Here is a 13,390-nt window from a genome sequence, read left to right on the forward strand (position 1 = left end):
CAGAAAGTTAAATTGAGCAAATTTATAGGTGGCTTATAAATAGGATGATGGAATATAATGGGTTAAGTGAAGGTTCTTGCACTGTTGAGAATTTGTGAAAACATTTAACTTCAACTGTAATAAGTTACAAGGATACATGTTATGATCTATAGGGCAGGGGAGGCAAAACTTTTTTGTAAATGGCCAGATAATAAGGATTTTCAGCTTTGTGGGCTGTGTATGGTCTGTACTGCATATTCTTCAACTTTTAAAAATTGTCCTTTAAAAATGTAAATATCATTCTTAGCTTGTGAATCATACAAAAACAAGCTGTGAATTGAATCTTTGGAGATTACTAAACGGTACTTTTTCTCATTTCCTTAGGACAAATTTCTAGAAACAGAATTATTAGGTCAAAGGATAAAAACATTTTAGGGTTGTCAAATCATCTTTCAAGAATTTACATTTCTACTAACACTGTTTTCTCCATATGCTTTCCAATATGAGGTTTTGAGAAGCTTTCAAAAATACCAACCCCTTTGAAATTGTTCTTTTCAACTTAATCAAGTTCTTTTGCACAAAAAAAGTATCATGGGTTTGTACTGATTTCCTGCTAAACCCTTTTAAACTTTATCTTGAGCAGTTTATACAAGACCCAAGGCAGTGTGGACCAAATGCTCAGGGAAAGAACAGTAGTTCTGACTGATACCTCTTCCTGGAAACTGAGGCATTAGGAAGGAAACAAATTCAATAGGTCCTGGGCAGCTTTCTGGGGGTAGCAAAAGCACGGGCTTCTAGGAAACTGGTACTAACTGCCAGCTCAGTTACTAACTGTGTGACACTAAATGGCTTTGGTTTTCTTCTATTGTGTTCTCATCTGCAGAATAAGGAGAATATTATCTACCATACATTGTGAGTATGACTGGTGGGAGTGGCACATGGCAATTCAATTAATTTCAATTGTATACTTCTGAGGCTCAAATAAAAAATATAGGAAAAAGGACACTAACCTTTTCTGCAAAGGTGAAAATTTTTCTCTGATCAACACCTCCAAATTGAGCATCTACTTTTAAATACTCTTCATCCAAAGCCTGGGGAAAGAAAAAAATGAGCATAAACACCTATGGTATTTCTTCCCTATGAGTCTGAGAAATCAGAAACTGTAGAATCACTAGGTTTTTCAGAAAGCAGAGCCAGGACAGGGGTTGGGAGTGGGGAACAGCAGTGGGCAAGAGCTGCATCAACAACTGCTAAGCACTAGAGGAAAACATAAGTCCATGTGGATGTCATGTGATAAAAACGAGAAGACTAGTCTCTGCTCTCAGGATGCTCCTAATCCAGTGGAAAGGGAGGGAAGAAAAGGCAAACCACAGCCATGTCAAAGGTAACTCATTAAATAAGGCAGCCTGTGACACATGTCAAATAAGTGGCATAAATAAGTCTGGGGCTGGGGTTGTGGCTCAGTGGTATGGCGCTTGCCTTGCATTCATGAGGCACTGGGTTCAATTCTCAGCACCACATAAAAATAAATAACATAAAGACATTGTGTCCATCTACAACTAAAAAAATATTTAAATAAATCCAGCCAGAGGCTGGGGCTATAGCTTAGTGGTGGAACACTTGTCTAGCATGTGTGAGGCACCACATAAAATAAATAAATAAATAAATAAAGGTATTGTGTTCATCTATAGCAAAAAAAAAAAAAAAAAAAAAAAAGTCCAGCCATGTGGTGGTACGTACCTGTAATCCCCAAACTGGAGAGGTGAAAGGGTGGTAAAGAGTGCAGCCTGGGCAAATAAGCAAGACCCTGACTCAAAATAAAAAGGGCTGGGGATGTAGCTGAGGAGTAGAGCATCCCTGGGTTCAAATCCAATACTGCCTCTCCTGGCAAGAAGAGTCCTTGGGCTGGGCATGTAGCTCAGTGGTAGTGTGTGCTTAGCATACAAGAGGCCCTGGCCCTGGTCTCAATCTCCAGAACACACAGGAAAAAAAAAAAAAAAAAGAAAGAAAGAAAAAAAGGAACAATGACTGTTAAAATATTATAGGCTTGGTGCCAGCTCTGCAAATGCAGAGAAGAATCAGAACCAGACTCCTTTCAAGAAGGCCAATTACCCACTTGGGGAGAGACATGTAAACAACCACTTTAGCGTTTAAGAGCTAGCCTAGATGTTCATGTGGGAGCAGTGCCAACACAACACATCACCTCTCTCAAACGGGTGTGGGGAAAGCTTCCTAGAATCAGACGTGGGCTGAGCTTGGCTTTAAAAAACACATAGATGTTTTTTACCATGAAGAGGAAACAGAATGTGCAAGAAGGCATAGGTGTGAAGTTTCAGGGGAAATTGTGAATGATTCAGTCTGCAAACGCACTTCAAGGAATGTGGGAAATAGTGAGTGAAGAGGTTAGAAAAGTAGGTAAGGACCTTGAAGTGTCATGCTACCGTGCTTAGTGCTAACTGGCCACTGAATGGTTTCAGGGTGAAGAAAAACAGGACCAGATCAGTAAAAAGATCACACCAGTAGCAAAAATGAACTTAAGAGGGTTTCTTTCTTTTTCTTTTGATACTAGGGATTAAACCCAGGAGCATTTAACCACTGAGCCATTTCCCCAGCCCATTTTATTTTTTGAGACAGGGTCTTGCTAAGTTGCTGAGGCTGGCTTTGAACTCATGATCCTCTTGCCTCAGCCTCCCAAACCATTGGGATTTCATGTGTGTGTGCCATTACACCCAGCTAATTTAAGTTTTTATTTTTGGGGATTTTTTTAGTTGTAGGTGGGCACAATGACTTTATTTTCATTTATTTATTTTTATATGGGGCTGAGGCTCAAACCCAGTGCCTCACCTATACTAGGTGAGCACTCTGCCACTGAGCCACAACTCCAGTCCCTAATTTAAGAGTTTTTAAGAAGCAGAACTAATAAAATTTGGTGCATGACAGGCTGAGGATAGAAAGGAAGAGAGAGTAAAAGAAGGTTGAATAAACAGGGACAATCTAAAACAGTACTGTCCAATAGAACCTTCAGGATGATGAATATGTTCCATATCTGAGCTGAGATAGTAGCCAACAGCCACATGTGGCTTCCAGAATTGTCCAGGATAGTCTATGGCTATCCCTTCTTTCCTCTTTAAGGAATATACACTGAATGTACAGTGTACATCAATGTAACTAAAGAACAAATTTTAACTATTTTTTTTGTGACGAGGACTTACTGTGTTGCCCAGGATACCCTCAACCTCCTGAACTCAAGTGACCCTCCTATGTCAGCTTCCTGAGTAGCTGGGACTACAGGGGTGTATGCCACCTCACCTGGATAAAACTTTAGTTTAATTAACTTAATTTTAATAGCCTCATGTAACTATGACTACAGGTTACCATATTAGATAGGGCTGATATAGTATGTCTTCAGATTTAATGCTGACAAAGAATTGTATGAGATGACAAGAGGAGACTTCATTTTCTTTTCCCAGAGATATAGTTAACTATATTTTAATTTTTATGCCACCTTCCTGAGATAAACAGTATCAACTGCTTGCTTGGTGTATTTTTCCATCTTTCTCCTAACTCATAGATATACACACACCCATGAAATGTGATGTAATTGTTTTCTTTTTCTTTTTTTTTTTTTAATATTTATTTTTTAGTTGAAGTTGGACACAATACCTTTCTTTGTATCTATTTATTTATATGTGGTGCTGAGGATCGAACCCAGGGCCTTGCAGTTGCTAGGCCAGCGATCTACCTCTGAGTCACAACTCCAGCCTGTAATTGTTTTCTTTACTGAAAAACAGAATCATGTCTAAAATTTATTTTCACACATCTCTCTGAACTTTTTTTGCTCTGATTAAGAGATAAAGATGATGTGTGAGATAAGCAATGTCTTATAGGACAGACAGGAAGAGGACTTACAACTGAAGAAGTAAAAGAATGTTCCAGGAAGCCAGCGATGTGGGGAGGGGGACAGACAAGAAGGAAGTCCCAGAAGTTGGTGAAGGAACAGCAAGTTCACTGGTTTACTGATGTTGATAGAAGTTGGTGTTCATCATTAGAAACAGAGCATAAAGTAGCTGGGAGAGGTACAACACTTGCCTATCATGTATAAATAAGGACATGAGTTCAATACCCAGCTTCAAAAGAAAGAAAGAGAGCAGAAAGATCACTGGGGCCACTCTATTTGTCTTAAGTACCTGCAGTCCAGGGTACAACAGACCACTCAGCAAAGGATGCTCCACCTGCTTTACGACCTCAGCTCCAGCTTTCTTGGCATCATGCTGTGTGACCACAGAGGACAGTCTGTACACATCCAATGTGTACTCTCTGAAGAGGAAAAGAGGGGACAATCATAAAACTGAACGTAGGTCTCAGTTTCCCAGGATATCTTGTCTTAATCTTAAGCTATTTGAAGATAGCTCTACCGGGTAGTTTCTAAAATGTAAGAGATTGCCCGCTCATCCAAAACATTACTTTATTGTTACGTTTTTCCTGTCTTCCACTCCCTAGGACCGGAGATTAAACTCAGGAGCACTTGACCTCTGAGCTATATCCCCAGCCCTTCTTATTTAATTTTGAGGCAGGATCTCACTAAATTGCCCAGGCTGGCCTCAAACTTGAGATCCTCCTGTCTTAGACTCCTGAGTCACTGGGATTTCAGGCTTCTGCCACTATACCAGCTTGTTTTTCCTTTTGAAAAAACAGCTTTAATTTTTACTTTGCCTCCAGAAAACATTGTTATTATCCATGACATACTGCTTCTCTGCCATTCCCCTCTACCTTTCTTCTGGAATTCTTTCTCCCATGCGTTTTGAACAATACAAACAACATCCAGTTTAAACAAAGTGATCTAAAGCTGGGCATGGTGGTGCACACCTGAAATCCCAATGGCTTGGGAGGCTGAGGCAGGAGGATCACAAGACTAGTCTCAGCAATTCAGCAAGGCCCTGAGTAACTCAGTGAGACCCTGTCTCTAAATAAAATACAAAATAGGGCTGGGGATGTGGCTCAGTGGTTAAGTGACCCTGGGTTCAATCCCTGGTACAAACAAAACAAAACAAAACACAAACTTAAGCAAAAAGATCTAACAATTACTTCTGAAGCTACTGAGCACCCTTTAGAATCTTTCTCCTCCTCCTCCTTCTTCAGAGTAACCATTATCCTGAACTTGGTGTTTCTTTCTAGTTTTCCATTTATATCTCTAAACAATGTGTTATAAATATCCTTGTCTGTGTATTCCAGTATACATGTAGAAGTTTTATATATATGCCCTAGAATCTCTATCACAGGGAATTTGCATCTTGAACTTCAATGGGCTAATGCCAAACTATTTCCCATGTGGTTTTTATCAATTTCAGTTTAATATCATCATTATTTTAAATCTTTGCTAATTGGTGAGTATGGAATGATTTCTTACTACAGTTTTAATCAAAATTTCTTTGAGTAATATCCAAGGAAGCTATTATTCTTTGCATATGCTTATTGATCATTAACATCTGAGAAATAAATGCCTACTTAAGTCTTTTTCTACTGGATTGACACATTTTTAAAAACAACTGACTGTAAGTTTGAGACATAATATTGGATATTATCTGTGTTATATCTTGTCCTAGTTTGTAGCTTAACTTTCTCTCTCTCTTTTTATTTTGAGATAGGGTCATACTAAGTTGCTGAGGCTGCTCTTCAACCTGTAATCCTCCCAAATTGCTTACATTACAAGGTATGTGTAACTCTGCCTGGCATTATCAAGTGTCTTAAGTATTCCCGTCCTGAGATCATAAGCGCTCTCTCAAGATGTGAGTACTTATCAGTTGAGATTCTAAAAGACTTTTTTTTTTTTTTTGCACTTGAGATTGAACCCAAGAATGCTTAACCACTGAGCCCCCTTTTTAAATTTTGAGACAAGGTCTTGCTAAGTTGCGTAGGGCCTCACGTACTTGAGGCTGTCCTCAAATTTACAATCTTCCTGCTTCAGCATCCAGAATCACTGGGATTATAGGTGTGTACCACCACATCTGGCTAAGAGGTATTTTTTAAAAAAATATTTAACACCTTTGCAATTTAGATTACCTTATAAACAATGGCATGTTATACATTAGTTAATAGTTATTTTGTTCCTGGGTAACTGTTGCAGGGGACAGGTGGATACCAAAGGCACAGATGCTCAAGTCCCTCCTTGATATAAAATGGCATAATATCTGCATATAACCTCTGCACATTCACTCATAAAGTTTAAGCCATTTGTAAATTACTTATAATATCTAATACAGTCAGCCCTCCAAATCCATGGGTCTCACATCTGTGTACTTGATCAACTGCAAATCAAATATATTTGGAAAAAAATACTGCTTTTTTACTGAACATGTACTTTTATTTTTCTGTCATCACTCCCTAAACAATATCATATAACAAGTATTTATATGGCATTTCCTTGTATTAGATATTATAATCAGTTTAGAAATGATTTAAAGTATACAGGAGGATGTGCCTTGGTTACATGTATCATTTTATATAAAGAATTTAAGCATTTATAGACTTTGGTATCCAGGGGAAGTTCTACAACCAATTACCTGCAGACACTGAGGGATGACTGTACAATGCAAATACTATAGAAGTAGTTGTCATATTTTATCAGTTAGGCAATAATGACAAGAACAAAAGCCTACTTTGGATCTGAGGTTGGCTGAATTTGTGGACCTGAAGGGCTGACTGTATGGTCAAATGAAGTATAGTATCTCTTTGTATTCTCACTTTTGCTTGTTCTCTTGGAGGTTGAGGCAGGAGGATCATGAGTTCAAAGCCAGCCTTAGCAACATCAAGGCACCAAGTAACTCAGTGAGACACTATCTCTAAATAAAATACAAAACGGGGCTGGGGATATTGTTCAGTGGTCAAGTGCCCCTGAGTTCAATCCCTGGTAGCCGCCCCCACCCCCCGCCCAGGTTGTCTGGCATTTTTAGTTGTTTTTGGCATAAAGGTAGGTCATAGTAATTGGTCTACAAGACTGCTAGAAAAGAAAGTCCTTATTTACATCTTAATCACTCTATGTATTTTTTTTTCTGCCCATGTCTCTGGGATGCATTCTGTGTGAACTTCACAGATTCACTCATTAATTAAGTCTACAGTTGATCCTGTATATTTCAAGTTCGTTTTTTTTCTCTAAAGACTGAAATTGAGGTTTCTAAATGGTTCTTTTTTTTTTTTAAAAACAAATCTTTTTTATACCTCTGTTTTTATTTATTTATTTTATGTGGTGCTGAGGATCAAACCCAGGGCCTCCCTCACACTAGGTGAGCAGTCTACCACTGAGCCACAAACCCCAGCCCCTAAACGGTTCTTTTTATATTTATATATTCATGTTTCATTCCTGCATCTGTCTTATAATAAATTTCTTTTCTGGGCTGGGGATGTGGCTCAAGCGGTAGCGCGCTCGCCTGCCATGTGTGCGGCCCGGGTTCGATCCTCAGCATCACATACCAACAAAGACGTTGTGTCCGCCGAGAACTAAAAAAATAAATATTAAAAATTCTCTCTCCTCTCTCTCTCTTTAAAAAAAAAAAAAGAAAAAAATTTCTTTTCTTTTTAAGTAGATACTATTTCTTGATATGTTAGAGCTTGTCATTTTGGTAATATTAGGACATAACACATAAATGGTGGGCAGCTTGGTTTAATTCTTGGTATGTCAAGTCTCCATAGGCCTGAAACTTGATGGAAATCCCTAGAGACCCAGGTGAGTTGCTAGTGATGTTCCTATTCCAGGTTCTACCTTCCTTGAAGGTAGGTATGGGAATGGAAAAAGGAGAAAAGCCCTACTCTATTCTCTGGTTCACACAGTAAGCTTGGTTTGCCCTCACTGCTGGGCTTATAAACTATGCTAGTTTGTGAAATGGAACACAGGCAGACCTGTAACTTCAATCCAACTCACCAATTTACATTTCAGTTTTGTTTCTCTTCCCACGGAAATGTTTAGTTGGTTTTTGAACTGGGCTATGTCCTTTCATCTATCACTGCTGTGCTTGGAACAGAAGTGTATCAAAGTGTGTACTACAAAGCCATCTTTCTTTAAAGTCACTTTTGTACATAAAAAAGATCAAGTGACTTGAAACAAGATAGCTTATTTATTTATCCTACCTTCCCATACCCAAATTTTATTAAGTCTTAGGAGAATAAAAACCTTGGCTGTGTTATTCATGGTTATAACTCCAGGGTCTAGAATAGAGTTTGGCAGATGGTATGAACTTAATACATATTTCTATGATTTGTTCCCTTATCTTCTTCAGGTTTCTGCCTAATATTTTCAGAGTGGTTTCCCTTAGCTGTTCTACTTAAAAAGAAAGTAACTCCTACTGTCCAAGAACTACCCACCTGTTGCCTGCTTTTAGCACCTATCACCATCTACACAAACACACACAATTTATATACATATATACACATATATAAACACACTTGATCTCTTGCTCTCTCTGTTTGTATGTGCGTATATTTCAGTGGTAAGACCCAAGTTCAATCTCCAGTACTACAAAAAACAAAACAAGAATTAAATCTCAGGCACTCTACAGAGACTAGAGGATTAAAGATCTGTTTATATGAAGGTGTTTATATTCTTTTTTCAAAACTCTAAATGTCCAACAGTGGAAAATAATAAAGAAAATTATATATTAGAAGAAGTAAAATGATAATTTACAAGTAAATTACAAGTAAGCAAGAAATGGTAAATTTAAAAATGATAAATTACAAGTAAGCAAAAGATCTGGATTCACATCCTAACTCATTTACTTATTATGTGTGTAAACTTGGGAAAGTTAAATCTGAATCTCTATTTCACTGATAATAGTAATAGTATGCTTACCTTAAAAGGTTGTTTTGAGAGTTTCAATGCAAATATGCTTACCTTAAAAGGTTGTTTTGAGAGTTTCAATGCAAATATGCCTAGGAGAGTGACCTATGCTATGTAGACTATAAAGACTTATTTTAGAGGTCTTAGACATTTTAAATTATGGGGCTGGAGACGTAGCTCAGTGGTAGAGTGCTTGCCTAGCATGTGTGAGACCCTCACTCAGTTCAATCCCCAGAAAACAAAAACATACAAAATTATATATACAACAATATCACAAATATAATTAAAAAAATATTTTAGCTGTAGATGGACACAATATCTTTATTTTTTTATGTGGTGGTAAGAATTGAACCCAGTACCTTACACATGCTAGGCAAGCACTCTACCACTGAGCCACAACCCCAGCCCAAATATGAATATAATTGACAAACAAGCAATAAGAATGGTTGGGGAGGTGAGAAATGTGTGCAATCTCTTTAGCTTTTTATCATTATTAGCTGAGGCTGGATGAGAAAGGGAGGATGATCACTTACTATCCCTCTCCCACAAGCTGTAAGTTCTGCAACTTTGTTATGTTACATTTGTATCTCCAACAAGGAGAACAGTACCCAGGTATTTACTGGTTTGTTGGTTCATTCTTCCTTTCTTTCTCTTATTTATTTGTTTTATTGAGGGGAGGGCTGAACCCAGGTTATTTATTTATTCATTCGTTTATTTATTTTACAGGGGGATTGAACACAAGGGTGCTTTACCAATGGGCTACAACCCTAGCTCACCATCACCTACTTTTTAAATATTTTGAGATAGGGTCTCACTATGTTGTACTGGGGATTGAACTCAGGGCACTCAACCCCTGAGCCACATCCTCAGCCTTATTTTGTAGCTTATTTAGAGACAGGATCTCACTGAGTTGCTTAGCGCCCTGATGTTGCTGAGGCTAGCTTTGAATTCAAGATCCTCCTGTCTTAGCCTCCTAAGCCGCTAGGATCACAGGCATGCACAGCTAGTTGGCTCATTTTTGATGGATGAATTAAGAGGTCAAAGAACACACATTTTTTTTTTGTTGTTGTTTTTTAAAGAGAGAGAGAGAATTTTTTAATATTCATTTTTCGGTTTTCGGCGGACACAACATCTTTATTTTATTTTTATATGGTGCTGAGGATCGAACCCAGCACCTCGCGCATGCCAGGTGAGCGCGTTACTGCTTGAGCCACAGCCCTAGATTTTTTTTTTTTAATGGTTCTTAACAGGTACTGCTATATAGCTTCTAATCCAAACTTACAGAATGCCTAGACTCCACAGGTCTATAATTAGCTAGAAGCACCAGAGCCAGGAGGAGCATGAGTAATTAAGCACTTACTTGCTGAGTTGGTAATCAGTGCCTTTGACAAACTTGAGCTTCTCCAAGGGCACGCCAATGCTCTCCAGCATTGCCTTGATCACATTCTCATAGTAACCAGTTCGGAGTTCTAGAAGTTCCCATGGGGCTTTCATGTTATCCAGGTATGCGTGAAGGTCCGCAAACAGAATCGTTACCTAGCCATAAAGCATAAGGATCACCAAAATGTGATTTTTGTCCATTATCTCCAAACCATCTCCCCCTCCCTCATTCTTGTTAATCTCTTTTTATCATTCCCTGAGGGAAACTACTTAGCTGATACCATGGATTCTTACCTCACATCCTGCCTTTAAGAAGTCAGCAATCTTTGACATGGGCACAAAATAAGCTACATGTGGCTTGCCTGTCGTTGCTGTTCCCCAATAAACTTTAAGTTCTCGCTCCTTCAGTATCTCCTTCAGCTTCTCTTCCCCCAGAACCTCCTGTTGTGGAAGCAAGGAAGAACTGATTTAATGCTGGTGCTCGGCCTTGCTCATCGTTTTCTGAGACAAGGAAAGCAAAGACATGTGTCCCGGGAGGCCCAGCTGAGAGCCACCCTAAGCAGGTTCTGTTATTAGTGGCTCTCCTATGAAATAACATTGATACGAGGGGGTGGGAGCATGTCTCTACATCTCCCCCTCCAGCTACTTCTTCTCATTCTCCTTCCTTTCATAGGCAACTTCTTCAAGTAGTTCTCTTTTGGTCTCTCCTTCTTCATCTCCCATTCCCGTGCAAATTTCATACTGTATTACACATACTCTTGCAAAGATCACAGAGGACCTCCAGGTCTCTTTTTTATTTTTTAAAACATTTACTTTTTAATTGTAGGTGGACACAATACCTTTATTTTTTTATTTTTATGTGGTGCTGAGGATCGAACCCAGTGCTTCACGCATGCTAGGCAAACGCTCTACCTCTGAGCCACACCCTAGCCCCCTCCAGGTCTCTTAACTTCAATGAATACTTTTCAGTCTCCACTCCCTCCCTGCAACACTTTATACTTTTGACTTCCTTATTTTATTTTCTTAGTTTCCATCTTTTCTGGATGATCCTCTTCTTCCTAATCATTAAATATTAACAATCCTTGAGGCTCTAGTCTTTTCTTTCTTACTCTACATTCCCCCTAGTTTATCCCCTTTAGTTGTTTCAATTACTACTCATGAGCTAACAACTCCCAAACCTCCCAAGTAGTTAAGACTACAGTTGCCTGCCACTATGCTTAGCTTTTTTAAAACCTTGATTTTCTTTTGCCCTAAACAATACTGGTAAAATCCTAATACGCCAGTATGCCCCAGATTAAAGAGTTTTCAGTGTTTCTCAAGGGAAGGTTTAGGGAGACTGTCAGAAACCATGACAGATAGCTGGGTGTGGTGGCCTGTAATTGCCTGTAATCCCAGTGACTTGGGAGGCTGAGGCAGGAGGACTGCAAGTTTCAGGGCAGCTTCTGCAATTCATCAAGACCCTGTCCCAAAATGAGAAATAAAAAGGGCTGGGGATGTAGCCAGTGGTAAAGCACCACTGGGCTTAATCCCCAGTATGGGGGCAGGGGAGAAACACGACTGTAAGAGACAAAAACTGTTTTGCTAGTTTAAATCATCTATTACTAGGAACTATTAAAATCCTGTGCTCCAAGCTGTCAGTTGGCAGCTGATCCTGCATCCTCCGGAGCTCCTGACTATCTAGACACTTGGAGGATTCTCATCACCCAAGGAAAGGTTTCAATTGGCCTGTACAACCTGAGAGAATCAATTCCATAGGCTTTGTGTATCTTATGTCCCTAACAAGCACTCTTTTATGAAGAGAGGTTAAGAAACATAGGATTTGGCAAGGGGAAGCATGCAAAAATCTTGAGTCAAGTTCAAGTTGTGCACAAAACAATCCAAATGCCTATCAACTGATGAATGGCTAAACACAATCTGGTATGTCCATACAATGTAAATTCAGTAATAAAAGGAGTGAAGTTCTGATAGATATAACAACTTGGACAAACCTATGCTAAATGAAAGAAGCACAAATTTCAGTTAAAAGAAATGTCCAGAATATACAAATATGTAGGAACAGAAAGTAGATTAGTGTTTCCTTTAGAGCTGGAGGGAGGGATGATAGTGGTGATTGCTATTGGTACAAGTTTTTTTTAAAATAGTTTTTAGTTGTCAATGGACCTTTATTTATTTATATGAGGTCCTGAGAATCAAACCCAGTGCCTCACACATGCTAGACAAGCACACTACCACTGAGCCACCACCCCAGCTCCCAATGGTACAAGTTTTCATATTCCCTAGTGGGAATATGAAAATGTTCTGCAATTAGATAGTGGTCATGGTACAAAACAAAAATGCACTGAATTGTACACTGTAAAGGGGCAACTTTTTTAGTATTTGAATTGTATCATAAAAAGGATTAAAAAGAAAAAACAAGCTATGATATACCACTGCACTTAGTGCCCAGGATTTTTTTTTTTTTTTTAATGGTGCTGGGGATTGAACCCTATGTACAAGACAAGCACTCTACTACTGAGCTACAGTCTCATCCCAAAGCCCAGTTTTAAACTGGGCTTGCAGAATAAAGCTTACAAGACCCTCATGAATTGGCACCTGTCTACTTCTCCTAAATAAATAAACATAAAATGTATATCAGATGGTGATAAATGCTATCTAGGAATAATAACTTAAAATCTGTAGATAGGGGAGACAGTTCTGGTGGCAAGGAAATTATTATTTCAATTAAGTGCTCAAAAAAGGCCTTCCTAGCTGGGGCAGGTGGCCCAGACACTCCAGATGCTGAGGCAGGATGATCATAAGTTCAAGACCAGCCTGGGCAATTTAGCAAGACCCTGTCTTAAAGTAAAATTTAAAAAGGGTTAGGGGTGCAACTCAGTGGTAATTCACTTGCCTGGCAAGCCCAAGGCCTTGGGTTCAATCCCAAATACCCTACCCCGCAAAGAAAGGCTTTTCTAATAAGGTGACAATAGTCAGAGGCCTGAAGGAAGGCAAGAAAATGAATAACATAAATATTAAGTGTTCTGAGCAGCACTTTGTTCACTTCGGCCAAATTAGTTTTCTCTCTGAACCACAAGGTTCTTTCTCTCCTCTGGATCTTTTTTTAATATTTATTTTTTAGTTGCAGTTAGACACAATACCTTTATTTTATTTACTTATTTTTATGTGGTGCTGAGGATTGAACCCTGGACCTCACATGTGCTAGGA

General features: G+C 38.8%; 1 protein-coding gene across 1 annotated transcript in view; it reads right to left on the reverse strand.

The window, feature by feature from the left end:
• The window catches only part of Yars1 (tyrosyl-tRNA synthetase 1), a 29,343-nt gene that overhangs the window by 15,111 nt on the left and 842 nt on the right, over positions 1-13,390 (reverse strand). Inside the window, exons 2-5 of the mRNA XM_005317765.4 lie at positions 10,481-10,627; positions 10,167-10,342; positions 4,167-4,296; positions 990-1,070 (exon numbers count right to left, since the gene is read on the reverse strand). Coding sequence (XP_005317822.1) covers positions 990-1,070; positions 4,167-4,296; positions 10,167-10,342; positions 10,481-10,627 — 534 coding nt within the window. The remainder of the gene's footprint in view (positions 1-989; positions 1,071-4,166; positions 4,297-10,166; positions 10,343-10,480; positions 10,628-13,390) is intronic.

Source organism: Ictidomys tridecemlineatus, chromosome 11 (genome assembly GCF_052094955.1).
Source record: "Ictidomys tridecemlineatus isolate mIctTri1 chromosome 11, mIctTri1.hap1, whole genome shotgun sequence".
In the NCBI taxonomy this organism is placed as follows: Eukaryota; Metazoa; Chordata; class Mammalia; order Rodentia; family Sciuridae; genus Ictidomys; species Ictidomys tridecemlineatus.